Genomic DNA, 19,638 nt, shown 5'->3' with positions numbered 1-19,638 from the left:
CTGATGGCGTCATCAGTGACGCTACTGATGACGTCATCGGTATCGTCACGTGGCCCCAGGTCACGTGACCCCCCCGACGTCACGTGACGCCCCAAGGTCACGTGACTCCCACAAGGTCACGTGACCCCCCGCCCCCCGAGGTCACTTGACCCACCCCCCAGTACCCTTCCCTCCTCCTCCTCAAGAGCTGCGCTCTAGTTCGGCGTTACAGGGAGTTGTAAACGGCTTTCATTTTTAGAGTGCAGCGCAAGTGAAGCCACCGGACTTCACTCGCTTGGGATACGATTTGCCGTTTTTGCTAGCCTTTGCTGCGGTTTTCCAGCGTGCCGTAGACACGTTTTCTACTCGTTCGTCGTCATTCGCCGAAAAAGTTTTTTGAAGACTGTGTATTGTTGAGACTTGCCGTTGTGAACACGTGGAACATTTTACGAAAGTGCAGTGTCGCAGGAAAAAGGCACAACGCGTCGAAAGGAAGGGCTGGCGGCGTGTTCAAAGCTTCCTTGGCACGCCGAAGTGCCGTGTCTCTGTGCCTTCGCACGCTTGGATACCGACCAAGAACCGACGCCGTGTGTATGTGTTTAGCGAGTGCAATGTGGTGTGAAGCTGTTCGTGCCTCTGGATCAGCGTCTTTTCCCCTCGCGGTTTAGGAACGAGCTTAATCCAGCGTCCACTAGCGACGGAAGATGGGGGGAAGGTACGTCTTTTTTTCGTCCTTGGACGATTTACACAATACCGTGCACAACAGCTCCTCATCACTGATCAGTGCTGGCTTATTATCAACCTACTTAATTGCACTTGACGTTTGAGCGCGGCTCGCCTAATTGTAATTGGTGAACAGATTGCACACGACCATATCGGCCGCGCTTCAAAGATTTTCATTCACGCCGTCTTGTACTTTTGCTTTCGAAAACCCCCTGGCTCCACAACGTTGCCCTATTCGTGCTCCCACGGAATCTATTAGAGTAGATTTGGGACATAGCCATGGTTAATATAGTACATAAGAACACGTACAGATCTCCCCCTTTTATTGATAGCAACTCACCGGAACAGCTGCACGATCCAGAACTTCGTGGCCGATATATATAAATGATCTAAAGGCATCTACGCGCGACACAGGTTCAGAACTTTGGCGCGGCGTCAATTCTTGACCGGTATCCAAGCGTGCGAAGGCACAAAGATGCATCACTCGGCGTGCCAAGGAAGCTTTGATCACGCCTCGACAACGGCGACATGTTTTCGACGAGTTGTACCTTTTGATACGGCTTCACGCACATTGCACTCGCTAAACACATTCACACGGCGTCGGTTCTTGGTCGGTATCCAAGCGCGCGAAGGCACAGAGACACGGCACTTTGGCGTGCCAAGGAAGCTTTGAACACGCCGCCAGCCCTTCCTTTCGACGCGTTGTGCCTTTTTCCTGCTACACTGCACATTCGTAAAATTTTCCACGTGTTCACAACTGCAAGTCTCAAGAATACACAGAGTCTCGAAACCTTCCTCGGCGAATGACGACGAACGAGTAGAAAACGTGTCTACAGCACGCTGGAAAACCGCAGCAAAAGGCTAGCAAAACGGGAAATCGTATCCCAGCGGGGTTGCGTCCGGTGGCTTCACTTGCGGGAGCGGCAAGCGCGATCCAGCAATTGTCATTGAGATCAGTGAGCTCCGCCTATGGACGGGAATGCGGTCACGGTCGGCCATCTTCTTGGTAGAGTTATATCATCTCTAGCCATCATAGTAATATGGCGGACAGCGCAATGGCGGCAGGCTGCCATAAAATATCCGCGGATCTTGTACACTGTACCGTGGGTGATATTTCGTGCTTGATTGAAGTTTTTTGACGAAGCAGGTTCTTGAAACCCGGCGTGAACGGTAACCTCATCTTTGAGAACCCGGCGAAAGTTCTACGAAACCGTAGCACCCTGGGAAAGCAGCGCAGCTCGCATCGAAAGCAGACTCCGTACCGGCGTCTGCTTTCGATGCTTCTTTCGATGCGACATTCGATGCGCGCTGTGCCGCTTTTCTCCCGGTGCTGCGATTTTGTAGAACTTTCACCGAGTCCTCAAAGATCGGGCTACCGTTCACATCGGGTTTCAAAATTATGTTTCGTCAAACAATTTCAATTAACCACAAAATATCACCCACGCTATTTTGATGGCAGCCGGCCACCACAACTGCCACAACGCTGTCTGCCATGGACGGATGATAGTGACTGCAGCAGCTGTACCTTGGCTAGACGTAACATAACTCTACCATGAAGATGGCCACCAGTAACCGCATTCGCGAAGCGGGCAAACGCGATCTAGCAATTGTCATAGAGGTCAGTAGCGCGAACGCGGAAAACGCTCGGCCGCTTGACCGTCTGCTTCGGCGGCAGCGCTACAGTTTGGGACTTTGGCGGCTACCTCGAATCGCGCGCATAGAAATAGTTGGCGCCGGGTCGTGCGCGGGTGAAAGCTCAAAAAATAATAAGTAATATTCTATTGAAAACGGTGAGCTGGTCCCGTGCTCTAAACTGTAGTTCAAGGACATTAGGTTTCTTGCTGTCGCTGCTGCTGGAGCGACATCATTCAATTTCCTACGGAAGATATGGTTGGCTTCACTACATGGCAGGTTTGTACGCCTAGGTGGCTCCACCGCACGGGAGCCACACATACTATTTGCCCTCTCTCTTCCGCTTGCCAGTGCTCGGAGCCGACAGGCATTGTGTAACTATATAGGAGGCGCTGGCTGGTTTGACCTGTGGCGGAAGTTTTCAGTCGGCCATTTTGAAATTAAACCCCAAATACCAATTAAAAAGGTATATCAAACTTTTCCCATGGTACCATGGCAACGGCGGTACCAGAAAGCACGGGTGGGAGCTCTGGGCCCTCGAGGATCTAGAACCAAACAAAATATGCGTTAATGTTCTCCTGCTTGTTTTTAATTTTTTTTTTTTTCAATATCAAGTAGCCGTTAATCTGGTTAGCCAAAGAAGGTTGCCGGCTCGTTTGCTCGCTCAGGTTGCGCTGATGCTGCGTTTCAAACTCTACGCCTCAGATGTTAAGCCTAACACTCGACTTCAATATGTTTCGAGGCGAGAGAGAGAGAGAGAGAGACGAGACAGCCAGGAGGCAAGTCACGCGCCGCACAGAACGAGGGAAAGAGCTTTAATAAAATCAAACGAGTGTCGCCACAGGCCAGGTACGTGCACTGAAGAGCTCACTCGAGAACGAACGCTGCACTGTGCACGCTTCGCTTCGGCCGCTTCGGCCTCTTCGAATCATGTTGGGGATCGCGACTGCTGCGGCGCGATTCGGTCCTTAAAGGGGCAGTGCAACAGTTTTAATGTTGAAAGAATTGCCAGTTTGCATTTTTTATATTGTTTATACAAGTCCAAGTGACCAAAAACGCGTCACCTTTCCCCAAAAAACGGCGCTTTCTAAGTTGAACGTCTAGAGCCGCATCAATTCGCTACTAATAAACGTTGCAAAGACAAAAGCCGTGCTTTTTCGTCCCAAGAGCAAACTTGTAAATATCACCGAACATATCGTAATAAACTCAACCAGGATTGAGATCGTCAATGCTTTTAAACTGCTTGGTGTCACTTTTTCCGAAAATATATCTTGGGACGATCACATATCAATTATGTTACCTCGAAGTTATCACAGATTGTCGGTATCCTAAACCGCAACCGCTATGTGCTGCCAACAAATCTTAAATTATTAATATATAACTCCTTGTTCTATTCCCATTTAATTTACGGCCACCTAGTCTGGGGTAAGACGACATTAACAAATCTTGATAAAATAAATGTTTTGCAAAAAAAAAGCCGTGAGGGCAATCGCGAATGTAGATTTTGATCATCCTACAGCCAATCTATTCAAGAAGTTCCACATAATTAGTATATATTCTCTCTACGACTACAGACTTTCAACTACTCTAAAAGTGGAGGAAATTAGAAATACTAGCTTTCTAGTGAGCGTTGGACGCCTTTCCCAATATGTTCATCCTTATCCCACTCGTTCTGCGAGCTCTTGGGAGGTGGTCACTCCCAGAACGAACTGCGGAGCACAAATGCTCAGATACACTATTCCAAAATTATTAAATTTATTTCCCGAAGGAGGACGACGACGAAGTGCGAGTAAGTGGACGGGCTTCTCATCGAATCCTGCTCTTATGCCAATTAGCGCCGTATTAATTTACAGTTACCGCAGTATAATTGATACCAAAGTGTGCGCGAAGGTGCGGGGCATCGACCGGTACCAGTTTTGACCAAACGGTACGTGATTTTCTCGATTTACGAGGACCTTTCTCGGGTGCGGTGCGGACTTTTCGGTAAGCATAACGTAGGCCTACCACCAGTACGGCCACCGGTAGCGACGGGCCCGGCCGTTAGGCCCAACCCGGCGACGAGTACGACCAAGATGGCGTCCGAAATGGAAGTGGCCACGTCGATGTAATGTAATGTGCGTAATGTTTTATTTGCTCAGGAGAGCCGCGGCACCGCAGAAAGGCAAGAGCCCGTACCAAGGAGGCCCGCAATGCCGTGTCTAGTGATGGTGATTATGTGATGGTGTAATGTACAAGTGACAACATGGCGTCAACGCTGAGCATCGGCAGTTTCGGTGGGCGCACGTACATCGAAGTTCACGGAGAGGACATTACACCGGAAGAAGCAGAAGGCTGGTCCACCTGCGGCAAGCGCATCAAGCAGATTATGGCCGGCAAGGAAAACGGTGAGTCCGCCGCCATTACTCGCCAGTCTAGACTCAAGACTGGGGCCAGCTTTGCCAAGAGAGTTGCAGCTTCGGTAACGAAAGCGGCGAGGATGCCGATAGACATGCCGAAAGAAGACACCAAGATAGTCATGAAACCACGTGGCGATCTCGACGTAGGGAGAACGGAGGTTTCAGTTATCATGTCGGTCGTCATGAAGGCGGCTCGAGTAACGAAGGAGGAAGCCAAAGCAGACACCATCTGCACGAACGCGCAGCAAAACATCATCGTGGTCAGCACCCCGGACGAGAGGCGCGCCACGCTGTACTCTAAGGTCAAAGCCCTTAACATAGGAGGTAGGACATACGAAGTCAGCGCCTACCGAACGGCACCGGATGGCACGGTCAAGGGAGTCATCCGAGGCATAGCCGTAGATGACACCCCGGAGGAGATAGCCGAAAACATCGTGAACCCGTACAACCCCCTAGAGGTGGAGGCGCACAGAATCGGCAATACAACCACGGTGATAGTACTGTTCGCAGGAAAGAAAGTACCGAACTACGTCAAGTATGGCTCGATATTTGTCAGGTCCAGGCTTTACCGCAAGCACTTTGACGTGTGCAAGCAATGCGGCAAGGTCGGCCATAGAAGAGACGTATGCCCAAATCCCAACACCAGAGTGTGCTTCGGCTGCGGAATCGCGAACCCCAGCGAGGGTCACGAACGCGAATGCAAGCCCAAGTGCAGGCTCTGCGGGGCACAGCATCCAACGGGCGAGAGGGAACGCAAAAACAAGTACGAGATACCGTACGTGGTCAAGAAACGGCAATGGGAACGCAAGATGGAAGGCATGCAGCAACAACAGGATCCGGAAAGCTTTCCGGCGCTGCGAGCGCCGTCTGACGAGAGATCCCCCGGGGGAACCAAGCCAGCGCGACAGCGGCCGCCAAAGGGACCACAGCAAGAGAGGCAGGAGCGCCAGCCGCCGCAGACCGTCGCAGTCGAGGGAGAGAGCCGCTTGGGCCGACGCAGTCAAGGTAAACATGGCAGAGAAGAGACAAACAACAGCGCAAAACGCCGAGAAGATGATCCAAGAAAAGAACGGGGTGGTGAAAGCCCTGAGAGACCAGAACGAGAAGCTAAAGCGGAAAATCGCCGAACAGGACGCAACCATCAAGGAAATCAACGAGAAGCTAACGACATTAATCGCAAAACAGCAGCAACAGCAGCAGCAGCTGCCGAAGCCCGCACAAGAGAGGAAACAAGAAGAGATGACCGCGGACGAACCAGAGGTCGAGGTGGACCCGAGAACCACGAAAGCGGCGGGACCGGCTCCCAAGAGGAGAGCCATAGAGGGCGCTAAGGAGCGAAAGATAACGGAGAGAATCAAAAAACAGGACGACAGACTCGACCATCTTGAGGCGACCAGCAAGGTAACCAACGAACGCCTCACTGCCCTCGAGCAAACGGTTCAGCAGACAACGAACGTACAGAGCACGATCCAGAACATGATAGCGCAGATGCAAGCACAGCTGCAGGCACACATACAGGCACAAATGCAAAGTATGGAAGCACAGATCAACGCCAAACTGCAGCAATCATAAACGGGGCAGCACGTACAGCAGCAACCACACAGCCAGTGAGAGACCTTTTGGTATGGCACTGGAACTGTAATGGCTTTACCGGCAAGAGCGGTGCTACAGCAACACTTGCAGCAACTAATGAGGAAACCAGGCGTCATAATGATTCAAGAAACGCTCAGCGAAGCGACGCCGAGACTCCCGGGCTACCGGTCGCACAACAGCCCGCCGAGCACAAGGGACACGTCCAAGGGCAAGGGCAGAGGGGTCTGCACCTCCGTTAGGGAAGGAATCACCGTCAAGGAACACGAACTTATCGGCAGAAGCGCCATCGAACACTGCACGGTGGAAGTAATCACGGGGCGGAAGAGGAAGGAGAGCACTTTCCTGGTGAACGTCTACAGCAGTCCGTCTCACGGACAACAGAAGTTCAAGGCACTATTCCACAAGGCGAGCAGAGTCGCGGGGAGCAATACGCTCGTAGTGTGCGGAGACTTTAACGCTCCGAACCAAGACTGGGGCTACCAAAGAACGACGGTCTAGGGGAGGGAGCTGATGCAAGATGCCACCGACGTGGGACTGAACCTAATCACGGATCCGGCCTTTCCCACTAGGATCGGCACATCGGTTACGAGAGACACCACTCCGGATCTTACCTTCGTCAAAACCGACGGAGGATCGAGAGAAGCGGAATGGAGAAACACGGGCCAAGAGCTGGGCAGTGATCACTACATCGTGGAGGTCGTCGTACCACTCAAAGGACAAGGCAATACCGGCATAAGGAATCATCGCATTACGGACTGGGATGCCTTTCGAACGGCACTACCCGCGGTGCAACTGGACATTACGGACATCGAGCAATGGGCGGCTAACGTCGTTGAGACGACGGAAGGAGCCACCAAAGAGCTGGAGACAGACGAACGGATAGACAAGATGGACAGTCGGTTGTCCCACTTGATAGAAGCCAAGCAGTCCATAAAGGCGAGGTGGCAGAAGCAACGAACCAACCGGCGTCTAAGGAAGAAGATTGCCGAACTCAACAGGCAGATCGAGGCCCACTGCAACGTGCTATGCACCCAACAATGGAACGCGGCCTGCAACGAAGCCGACGGACAGATACACAAGGGCAAGACGTGGAACATGCTGCGGCACCTCCTCGACGACACCAAGACCAAGGGCCACCAACACAACGACCTGGCCAGGATCCTACAAAGGGCAATCTGCGAACACGGGGAGGACGAGGTCAAGCGGCGCTTGGACGCCAAGTACCTACCGACCACGCCCACGGAGAGACACTCGGATTACCAAGGCAACGAGAACGAGACGCTAGATCGAGCCATCGAGACGTGGGAAGTCAGAGTTGCCCTGCAAGATCTCAATGGCAGGTCCGCCGCGGGTCCCGACCGAGTGACCAACAGGGCGCTTAAAAACCTCAACGAAGCGGCCATCGAAACGCTCACGAACTTCTACAACAAGTGCTGGCAAGAAGGAAGGCTGCCCAAGCAATGGAAAGCAGCCAAGGCGATTCTCATCCCCAAGCCTGGCAGGCCGCCCAACATAGAGAACCTCAGGCCGATCTCGCTGACTTCGTGCGTGGGAAAGGTCCTCGAGCACGTTCTCATGAACAGGTGGCAGCGTTACCTGGAAGAATCGGAGCTCTACCCAAATTCCATCATCGGGTTTCGGAACAAGCTCGGGACGCAAGACACCATGATCTTACTAAAGAACGAGATCATCGACGATATGACAGGCACCAAGGAAAACAGAGCCATTCTCGGGCTGGACTTGCAGAGCGCCTTCGATAAAGTGAGGCACTCGGCTATCCTGGCCCAGGTATCCAGGCTAAACATGGGCAGGAGGACATACGAGTACATCAAAGACTTCCTGACGGAACGGACCATCAAAATCTGCGCGGGAGACCTGCAGCTCGAAGAGAAGAAGCTGGGCAGCGTCGGAACCCCGCAGGGCTCGGTGATCTCCCCGTTACTCTTCAACCTCGTGATGATCAGGGTGGCCAACCGGCTAGAAAGAGTAGCGGGAGTCCGGTACACCATCTACGCCGACGACGTTACGCTATGGGTACCGGGAGGAAGCGACGGACACATCGAGACAACGCTGCAAGAAGCGGTCAACGCCATCGAGGAGCAGCTGGACGGGTCTGGACTCGTCTGCTCTCCGGCCAAGTCAGAGCTGCTGGTGATTCCACCGAAAGGAGCCGGCAGGAAAAGAAAGAGTATGGAAGTCAAGTACGAGCGTCCCAAGATCATGGTGAAGACGGCAGGGCGACAAGAAATACCGGAGGTCGAGAAGATTCGAGTGCTCGGGCTGCTCATCGAGCGAAACCGAGTCAACGGTGAAACGGTGAACAAGCTTGCAGGCAAAGCGGCCGCGGCAATGAGACTCATCAAGAGGGTGTCCAACAGAAGAGCGGGGATGAAGGAGGAGAGCCTGACCAGGCTCGTTCAATCCTTCGCAGTCAGCCACATAACTTACGTGGCCGCCTTCCACAACTGGAGGCCAAGTGAACGTAACAAGATAGACGCCACCATACGCAAGACGTATAAGGCGGCACTCGGTCTTCACGGGAGCACGAGCACCGAAAACTTCATGGCGTTGGGAGTCCACAACACGCTGGACGAAATAGCCGAGGCACAGAGAACGGCGCAACTCGAGCGTCTCACTGAAACAAGAACCGGAAGACAGATTTTGCGGGACCTTGGCCTCGAGCCGAGGGAGGGCGAGCAGCAGACCAGCGTACCTATACCGGATAGCATCAACAGAAAGCTCATGGTCTGCCCGATCCCGAGGAACGTGAACCCCGAGCACAACAAGGAGCGAAGGTTTGCGAGGGCCAGGGCTCTCGTGGACTTCCACTCCAGAGAAGAAGGGGCCGTCTTCGTGGACGCGGCGGAGTATCGAGGGAGCAGCGACGCAAACGCGGCGGTTGTCGTCGGGGCATCGACGGGTGCAACGAAGACCGCGGCGAGCGTCCGGACTCGAGAAGCGCACCGGGCGGAAGAGGTGGCCATCGCCTTGGCCGTCTCCGACCCCGGATGCACTACAGTGTTGTGCGACTCTAGAACGGCAGTGAAGAACTACGCCAAGGGTCGGGTATGCAGTGAGGCCGCGCGCATACTACTCAAGGCCGCAGACATCGGACGCAAAAGTGCTGTAACGATCAAGCGGTTTCCGGCCCACATGGGCAGTTACGTGTCGGAACGCGGGAACGCGAACCACAACGAGACGGCCAACGCGGCCGCGCGAGGACTAACCAACCGCGCAGCTGCAAACACGGCCGACTCAGAGTGTTGGTCGCGGTACAGTGCCAAGGACAAGATGACCTCCTTCAACGAAATAGTGAAGTGGTACAGACTAAACAGACAGACTATGCCGCCACCTCATCCAGTGCTTACCAGGAAGGAGGCAGTGTTATTCAGACAATTACAGACTGGGTCCCTGCTCACCCCGGTGCTAGCAAAGCACGTGTGTCCAAGTGTGTACGCGAGTGACGTGTGTAGACTGTGCGCGAAGGAGAGAGCTACCGCGGCTCACATCCATTGGGACTGTAGCGTAAATCCGCGAGAAGCCAGCGAGAAGACGACGATCCCGCCGCAGCTAGAGGCTGCAACGAGGAGCTACGATCAAGAGACACAACTCAAGGCCGTCCAGCAGGTCTCGGCAGCTCTAGAGAGGCAGCGACCGAGCGAAACCGGGGAGAAGGGGAGCAGCACCCCCAGGAAGGGGGCGGCGGCCCTCTCGGACCCGCGGAAGTAGCGAGGAAGCAAGACCTCGAGGAGCAGAACGCACGAGACTGACGTAGTGGCCGCGTCGCGGTGAAAGTTCGTCCTCCCTGCGTGGAGGGAGCCTAACCGATTCTGCAGGCATTTTCAGTAAAGTTGTTCTCTCTCTCTCTCATTTCCCGAACAAAACTCCGATTGGGAGAAATTATCTGTCAAGGATATTCGGACCCTTCTGTTTGATGTCAATCGTGTGCATAAATCTTTTTCTCCTGTTTTTTAGTTATGCCGCGATTGTATCACGTTTTTTTTTCGTTTTTTTTCCTCTCTTCAAAAACTAGAAAGTGACAAAAAGTTAACAATCCTGTGAATCAGCCTTAACAAAGTGTGTGATGACGAAGGTCTTTTCTGCTATCCTTTCTATAGCTTGTGCTCTGTATGTATTTTATACTGTGAGTATCACGCTGGCTCTGCTGCTTGTAGGCGGTCTGGGACCTCGTCAAGATGTTTTCTGCAGCTTTTTGTCCCTGATCGCCACCATAAAAATCTTATGGTGAAATAAACGATTATTATTATTATGCTGCGTAATCGCTAGGCAAAAAACGAATTATTTGCCGATCTGCAGCCGCCGGTGGCGGCTACGGGAACTAAAATGACGGTGTCTCTGGGGGATACGCGGAAGTCAACCAACCCTGTCCCCCTCCGCTGCTACACCCTCCGTCAGCCGCGTGGCGAACCGTTCTTTGTGTCCATCGCTCGCCGCGACCTTCGACGAGGCTAATCCTTTGAAAGTCGACAATCGCGGAGGAAGCGGCTGGGGTCTCTGAAGGGAGGGCCCAAGGGGAAACCACGTGAACTCCCAGAGACGTCACTGGAAAGTCGGTGTGGAGAGTTGAGAGGCACTTCGACCTTCGATTTGTTTCATTTTTTTAAACTAAGAACTAACGCTCGCTAGAAAATGCGGCTTTCGGTTTTTCGTTCCATAGGTGACGCAGATTAATTTCTGGAGTTAATTGGCCAAAGTCTGAAAATCGTAGCACTGCCCCTTTAAGCGAAGCTATGGAGTTTCGGTACTCTGGGAACATTCAGTGACTCTCGTTTGTACCAACGTTATTAGGTTACCTCAGTTGTGGAACTCCCGAGGAAGGGGATACCCCATTCGCTCATTTCAGTTTGCCTCCCGTCGTTCGAAGCGCCATCTAGATTTTACTTTTATAACTGTGAGTTCCATAGAGCATAGCTGAAACGCCATCCAGACGTCGTGCTTCAAAACGTACATATTAGAGCGCAGCTCCCGGCTTGAGCGGCCTCGGCGTCGGCGTAACCGCGCGTTGCATTATAGGACGTTTCCCATAATGACGTCACGTGTGACGTCGCCGCGGGTTGCAATATGGGTAAATTTCCCCGCTAAATTTAGTGGGAAAATTTCACCACTAATTTCAAAGGAAAAATTTCCCCGCTAACTTTAACGGAAAGAATTCCCGGCTAAATTTATCGGAAGAATGTCCCAATAAATTTAGCGGAAAAATTTCCAGCCTAAATTTAGCGGGAAAAACTTCCCCGCTAAAGTTAGCGGGAAAGTTCTCCCGCTAAATTGAGCGGAACAATTTCCCCGTTATATTTAGCAAAACAATTTCTCCTCCAAATTTAGCGGAAAAATTTATCAGCTAAATTTAGCAAAACAAATCCCCGCTTCATTTTGCAGAAACAATAGGGAGTTTTCGTAGATCGTTTTCGCCGTCCCGCAAGGCCCTCCGCAACTTGCTGCGATAGCGGAAACTCCACAGCCAAGGCTATCGGGGCGCAGGCGCAGTAGCGACTTCTTCGTTGCGGAACGCTTAGCGGAGGGGGCAGCGCGGTCTACGAAAACTCCCTAATTTCCCACTAAATTTAGCGGTAAACTTTCCCCGCTAAATATAGCAAAAAATTCCCCGCTAAATTTAGCGGAAAAAATTCCCCGCTAAGTTTAGCAGAACCAATTCCCCGTTAAATTTAGCGGAAAAATGTTCCTGCTAAATGAGAGAGGAAAAGGAGAGGAGGGTACAGATGAGGAGGAGGGGCATATATTTGGGCGTACCCTCCTCTCCGAACCTTCCCCTCCTCCTCCTCCAGTGCTGCGCTGTAATTCGGCGTCACGGGGGATTGTAAACGTCTTCAATTTTTTTCACAAAATACACTGCAGTTACCATAGCAGCCGTCCGGCGCGTCAAACGACGGGACGCGAGCCTTGGTGAGTAAGGTGGGGGGAGGTTACTGGTCGTGCAAGCAGCGTCTATGAGCAGTTCAGAAACTGAGCTAAGCCAATAACTTTGGCTTGTACTACTCAAACCAAGTCGTTACGATTTTCTTTCGCAGCCTCCCCTGGGCAACGCAGGAAGCCTATGGTGCCTGGAACGCGTCTGTGACCCTGGGCTTTTACCGCGTTTAAAGAACTGGTCCCTCGATTTCTGCCTGATGGCGTCATAGAAGTGTCATGCCGTCGCCGGCGGAGATCCTGGCGGCGTCCCAATGGCTGTGGTGGATGTGGCAGACGCCTGTTCTGCTGCAGGTCGCTCTCCAGTGTGGCAGTCCACGGAAGCTTCGGCAGCCAGAAGTTGGGACGCCATGACGACAGCGACACTCGCGTTCGTTCGTGCTTTCCGCAAGGATTTCTACGATCAACCTCCAGGATCGCGATATCCGACAGCATGAAACTCCGGTTTATGTGGCATCATTTGTTACCACTTCGAGACCAGTTTTGAGGTATAGGCAGCATAGGACGCTGAGTACACCAGTCGAACACGCGCCCAAGGGCGCGGGCCAGGCACCAAGGAGTTTGGCTTCCGCACTCGAGCGCGTTCAACGAGTGCATATAGAGTTAGCAAGCATTGTGTCTACCCACTAACCATTCCAAACGGGTGATAGTTGTTTCGATGTCAAGGCGTGTTCTCGTCTCCTAGTCTCTCTCTCTCACTGCCCGCACATAAGCGAGTGAAATTACACGGCTCTGCTTCTCGCGCGCTGATGAGAAGGGAACACACACATAGAGACATGGTGAGCAGGGAGAGAATAAATACGAGAGGTTGCGACTTAGGTGCTTAAAAGGTAGGCCGGTGACTGTCGTGTCCGGATTAGGAAGTCTAAGCATACCGTAGGGAAAAGGGTTATTGCACAGTAAACTTCAAAACACCTGTAATGGTGTGTGACAAATGTTTTGTTCAGAATACACCTCTTCAACGTGCTATGCTCTTGTTTCTTACAATAGGTGTAATTCTTTTGACACCCCTACTTTGCGTGTCAAGGAGGTGTGGATACACCTTTCGTGGCTTCGGAAATGTCTTGAGGAAGTGTTACACCTAGGGTGCCTCAATGTCCTTCTGTTTAGGGTGATGCCACCCTTTGTAGTACCCGATGCCGACAGCACGCGCTCATGGGTAAAATACTAAAAAATTGACGAAAACAAAATGTCGCCGTAGCACTGCCAGCGCCACAAACGCGTGCAGGGACACGCTCTTTCACGCGCTTTTGAACAAAAAAGAAAAATAAACGTGTGGGACAAAATGGCGAGATGTCTCCACCCTAAGCAAAGCGCACATGAAGGCACCCTAGTTACACCTTTTACAAAACTTAAAGGGGCCATGAAACGAATTTTGGGTTGGGATGAATGATTTTAAATTGGGACTTTACTAATCGCATATTGTTTAGTTGGCCGAAAAAAAAAAAAAAAGAGGCTAGAAAGTCAAAAGCCAACTTTTCGGTACGAACATTTGAAAATATAGCGGGCTATTTTGTTCCTTCTTGCCTTCAAAAGCTCTCCGCCTTTTCACTATGATACATCCGCGATTCCAAAAGCGCGTCACCGGCGCCAAACTGACGTCAGCAGAGCCCAGCTCAATCATTAGGCACGAGAACTGCGTCACTCGGACGTATGCGCTCGTCAACAATCAATCCGTCGACGAATGTTTGGATTCGCGTTCGTGGCCAATGAGTGACCTGACCGAACTTATTGTCACTGGGGAATGACAAGTTCTATGGTGTGCATAAAAAGCACGGTTACCTAGGAGTCATCGCACCGGTGCCGAAGGAATGTCACGACCACGTGATTTCACAATTCGCATTTGAGTTGAGGATTAAAGCTAAGGAGGAAGAAGTAGGAAAATCATTTCATGACCCCTTTAAGGTGGATCCGCCTAGAAACATCTTTTTCTTCAAGTTTGCCGGAATAGACTCCACTGAAAAAATAGACCGGAGACACACTGGGGTGACTGGGCTATACGTAAATGACACGCTTTTGCGAACGTTGGGGGGGGGGGGGGGGGGGGAGAAAGGAGTGGGGGGGGGGGGAATTCATACAGAAAAAAAGGGAGGGTTATGCACAAAATTAGTGATGGCTACCACGAAGACCACCCATCGTTTTCACTATCAACAACAAGGCGGTCGGACGGACCGACGGAAGTGCGTCGTTTCTTAGTAAAGGTAAGTTCGTAATTGTTCTTTCACGTTTTTGGAGCAAATATACGACTTGGAAATGTTCATTGGTGCAATACGTACGTCAGGTTTGTGATCGGAGCCGTACCACAATGTTAATTGTAGACATATTTCTTTTCGAGGTGAGCGAAAATTTTCGGAACTGCCGTTTGTATACTGGGAATTTGAAAATTATGGACTCCGCTTGAGCATATTGGGTATCTTCATTCACCATATTTCAGTCAGTGATTCCCATTGACGTCTGTAAGACCTCGCTCATGTTTCAGTAACGAAGCTGTGCTGGTATTTATGTTTACGCTTCAAACCTAAACTATTTGAAAGAGAGGAAAACAGTGACGCTTATCCACATTACGTCGAGATACGACAGGAAGTTACTGGGAAATTCATGATTTGTATGCTGCGTACCAAGCCATTCATTGAATTGGTTGCCACGCAAAATACAAAGCACGAGTGTATCGATCTTGCGGCCTTTTCTCGGCGCAAAACCCCGCTACCACTTTTCGCTCCAGTCAAACTAGGGCCTCCTCAAACACCAACGCTTGTAAATTTATGAAAATGTATAAGCCTCCCCTCCTCGCAATGATGCCTTTTGGGCGCTGCGAGGTAACTTAATAAGTAAATAAATACTGTGCGTCGCAAAGGAATTCTAAAAAGTGCATATTTTCAATAAAGTGTGATTCAGTTTCAGCATACGACTACAGAGCTGAATGGTGTTGGCTACAGGGAACGGGCTCCATTTCCTCATTGTAAATATAGGAAAATCGTTTATAACTTTTGAACGAAACAACGGCAAGCTTTGGAACTTTGACATCTGGTCCAAAGTTTAGCGCTGCAACTCGGTAGAGACGAAGTTTTTAGCAAAAAAACAAACATATATAAATATTGCGGCGAAAAAAAGTTTTTTTTTTTTTTATTTATTCTAAATTCCTTGCTCTACTGGTTCTACACACGCAAAAATATGGTCGCCTACATATAAGTAAGACTTTTTTGTCAAATGTCTGTTTATAATATTTTCTTTCAAGACAGCCAAGATGGGCACAGCGGGACAACCTATCGCAGTTGAAACTCAAAACCACTCATGCATTTTGAAACACAACCTACTAGGCATTTGCTTATGAATTATGTTTCATTGCGAATTTCCCTAATGCAATATATTGAGAAACTTGTAGCTACTAAATGTCAAAACTGCATTGCATTTCTGACATTTTAATACCGGTTTTTATCATTCAACTTGTCTTGTATTCCACGGAGACGACCTACAAGTTTACGAATGCTGCTTGTTTATGCGGAGTCCACAGAACTCTTTTGTGCGATCGACATCACCGAAGACCTACCAGCTCTGATGGCAGCGTTCTGGATATTGTTTAATGGCAAGTATGTTAAAGGGTGGCTCAATACACCATCTGTCATTGAAAGCTTGTTTTTCAGACTGAATGTAACGAAGCTAAGGCTTCCTGCCATCATGTGTATGAGAAAGAAATCGTGGTGTGTGTACATTTACACAGCATAGAACATAGTCAGCCTCAACGGGTAACTTGATTCTCAACTGTAGTTGAGGAATTTAGCCAGTGCAGTGTAACCGCTAGTCTGGTGTCTTTAACGTGCACCACGCAGTAGCGATACACGACAGCACGCTGGTACGATGCTCATCCAGATCGAAGCAGGCAGGGGTGGGGATTGAGCCCAGGATCCTTGGGTTCTGCAGCGCGAGCTCTCGCTCTCCGTGCTCCGGTCTCGTGTGCGCTATCCCACAGATCCCCCCCTTTGTGTTTAGAGACGCTTTCAGCGCGCGCCAGACTGAGCCGCCATGGCCGACCTTCTCTTGTCTTACCGAGATGCCGAGCCACTGAAGCGGGCGTTAACGAGCCTCCACAAAGGCGTATATGCTAGGGAGAAGGACACAGTAACATCTGAAATGGCAATAACATGTCCTGCTGTGGTAATGATGAAGTGGAGCGAACGGAATAAGAGGGAATAAAAACTGAAGGTCGGTTATGGCACCGCCCGTGCACAGCTGCCTGAAAGCGTCTATAAACAAGTACAGTGATTGTGTACCACAAACGTTGTTGGGCGTTTAGCGGTTTGTCCTCTAGCATTAGCTGTGTTCACAATTGTTCCTTTGGTCTTCTTTTTTTTTTTTTTTTGCAGGCGAAGGTTTTTTATGCGATTTTTCTTGTTATTTCAGTAATTTCCCGCGATCTACGCTATTGCATATTTTTTACTTTTCCATCACGAATGGCTTCATTTGTGTGGAAGGTATAGCCATAGGGTAGAATCATCTTTCACTAATCGTAGCACACCTAGATTCACCAGTAACAGATCACCCGGATATGCATTGCACACACGAAATAGTGATGAAGCAGGGGACACCTTTTTGGGAACATAAATAAGTCTTAGAATAAGACAGTGAGTGCGCAGGCAAGCTCTTACCAGTTACTAATTTTATGTAACAGCCGATACTGGGGCGGGGACAAAAGACTTTCATGACGAAGAAAACGACTCAAAGGCGGAAGTCCCAGGTGACTGAAAAGAAACAGGAGGTGTTATTGGTGACATGGGCGGTCAAAAGCATCGCTGTTGTCGGCATTAATGATTAGTCAAACGCTCACTACGATGCACCTATTTGTAATAATTTTGCTTTCATCGCATCGGACATAAGAACAGTGTCGGACTGTCACTTTTACGGTCTTATTTTAATAACGCTATGACTGCGAGCCTCTATCGTGTTTTTTCAACACAACATGGAAATTAGATCGCAACTGATAATAAGAAGCCAAGATGACAACTCGTGACGTCACAGCGTTCCAAATCCTGGTCCTGACGTTTCGAACAAAAACCTTAACTGGCGCCACCGAAACATTTCAGCGCAATTAGTCTGTTGAGGAAAGAAAGATTTATTTTGATTGTTTTTTTTTTTAAATTTATTTATAATGCTTATGGACTAATCAAATCATTGAATGGCATTAAAGTGACATTTGTGACTCATTTAAATTTAGCCGTTTTTGAGTTGCTGAGTTGGCAAAACTGATTATAAAAATGTAAGGAACGAAAGTATACATACGAGCTGGTTAGGAAACATCAAAATTTAAACCCCGAAACAAGCAGAAATAAAATAAAGTCGTTTTATTTTATATTTTCTTCTGTCAGGGCATAGATTACGACATAAATATGTTTTTGTTGGGAAACAAAAGCTTGGCTGTGACGTTTTTGTAGGAAATATTACCGTGTGTTTTTGTTGAATATGAGTCCCTCTTTGCGAAAACTTTTTCTGTGCAGTGCAGCACATGTACCGTGGAAAAGTTGCTGAATCAAATAAACTTAGGCTCCGTCCAAAGATCTGGCCACCATTGACTGACAAAAATGTACTTCGAGAAAGCTGTTTTTAGTTTTTGTTTCAAAATAAAGTAGAAGTATATGCATGAATGATGCTTTGAATGTTTTTACTTTTATTTAGAGCAGTGTTGTAGAATGGGTGCCCCCAATCCATTCCCACTTTATTTCGGGAAATTAGAGCTTCTAAAAACTCACTTTTTTCAATAACTTTTTTTTTTTCAGCTCCCAAGAATGGAGAATCTGGGCCCATTCCGACTCTTAGAATGGCTGAAATCTACCATTTCATTCCAATAATTTCTAAACGCGAAAAACGTTGTTCATAACAACTATATTTAGTTGCCGAATAAAGTAGCATAAAGTTAACGTTAAAAAACGCAGAGACAACAGCAGAAGTACCAAAAACTTCTTTATCAAACCACTCATTGTACTAAGCCGAGTGGTGGTCACACATTGCGCATTCGTGGCACTTGGTGCCACTGCAGACATCAAACGCGCGATCAAGCGTAAAAGGCTTGCAAAAGACGCCAGATATGATTAAAACCACCCATCTTCACAAACCAACCGTGTTGTACCCTCCTCAGATAGATTGTAAGCGTTTTCGTTGTTTGATTGGGCCTTAAAGTTGTCTAGTCCGTGCGTGGCGCAAGAAGCTATCTTGCTCTCTGCTTCAAATACCTGCACAACAGCACCACTATACTTTGTGTCACTAGTTGCGTGCAGTACAGGCGAAGGCAACGCCAAGCGAGGGGAGAAAGGGCAAGCACTAGGGAGGCTGAAAAAGGGGGAGGGAAACCTCCTCTTCTCTCTAACGTTCGTAGTGCTCTCCCTTTTTCCCCTCGCCCTCCATTGCCCTCCTCTCCCGTCCCGCATTTCTAGCGCTCGTCCTTTGTCCCCTCGCTTGGCGCTGTTTTCGCCTGTACTGCACACAACTAGTGACTCGGAGTATAGTGCACTGTCAGAAGCGACGCCACGTTTACCGGCCCCAAAGTTCCATGCACTGCCGCAAGCACACTTAATCGCTGACAAAGAGCAATTGCTATGGTCCCAGCATAAAGAACTCCAGGACCATACTATGATACCTGCTTTAAGACACATACTTCTGTGTCTGCTGCGTGATCCTCGTAATTTCTTACCATATTTGATAAAAAAATATATTTCTTTTTCCAAGCGAAACATTACATGATCTGCTGGGTTAAAAGCTACATACTAGTCACGCATGGGTAAAACAGCTGATTTGTCGCGTCTCGCACCGCCAAGACCGACAGCTTGTACGTCTACAGCTTTACCGTGTTGTTGCTTCACTGTGGGAGCGCCACTTTTATCTTCGAAGGAGCATGAACCGGTGAGACATTCAAGCCGTTAGTTACCTTCAGTGCAATGATGTTGTTAGAAGAGCCCACTTTGACAATGCGCTAGCGTTGGGCCAGCAGCCCGCCGGGCCTAATTGAAGATCGACGCAGCTAGCATAACAAAGAGGCCTATTCCATTATCACTCCATGATACCGGGCAAAAGATTATTAATTCTATTCCCATTCCATTCCTCCGAATGCTGCCGCCATGTCATCCCAATACATTCCGGGGTCGCGAAACTGCGAAATGATTCCGGTATAATTCCGAATTCGGAATGAAAACTCCGCAACACTGCTTTATAGGGCCAAACATTTCTCTGTTGTATCAACCTTGTTTATTTAAAACAAAGCACAAACAACCTTTTAGGGCAATTCAGTTGCACATGACTCTTTGAATATTACTTATATTGTTTGAGCGGTAAAAATAAAGAAATCAATGTAAGTGTCATTTTATAGCTCGAGGGCTCTCTAAAG

The 19,638-nt window shown here is 49.4% G+C and overlaps 1 protein-coding gene and 1 pseudogene across 1 annotated transcript; both read left to right on the top strand.

Annotated features, from left to right (window-relative positions):
• Positions 1-4,406: 4,406 nt before the first annotated feature.
• Positions 4,407-6,341, top strand: LOC120850342 (annotated as a pseudogene).
• Positions 6,342-7,898: 1,557 nt separating this feature from the next.
• LOC120850337 lies at positions 7,899-10,099 on the top strand. The gene has a single exon (XM_040222801.3). The coding sequence runs from the start codon at positions 7,899-7,901 to the stop codon at positions 10,050-10,052; it is 2,154 nt and encodes a 717-aa protein (XP_040078735.2). The 3' UTR covers positions 10,053-10,099.
• Positions 10,100-19,638: the final 9,539 nt, after the last annotated feature.

The sequence above is a fragment of the Ixodes scapularis genome, unplaced genomic scaffold, assembly GCF_016920785.2.
Source record: "Ixodes scapularis isolate PalLabHiFi unplaced genomic scaffold, ASM1692078v2 PGA_scaffold10__122_contigs__length_95168666, whole genome shotgun sequence".
Taxonomy (NCBI): Eukaryota; Metazoa; Arthropoda; class Arachnida; order Ixodida; family Ixodidae; genus Ixodes; species Ixodes scapularis.
Note: the sequence above shows the minus strand (reverse complement) of the source record. Positions and strands in the feature narration are given on the sequence as shown.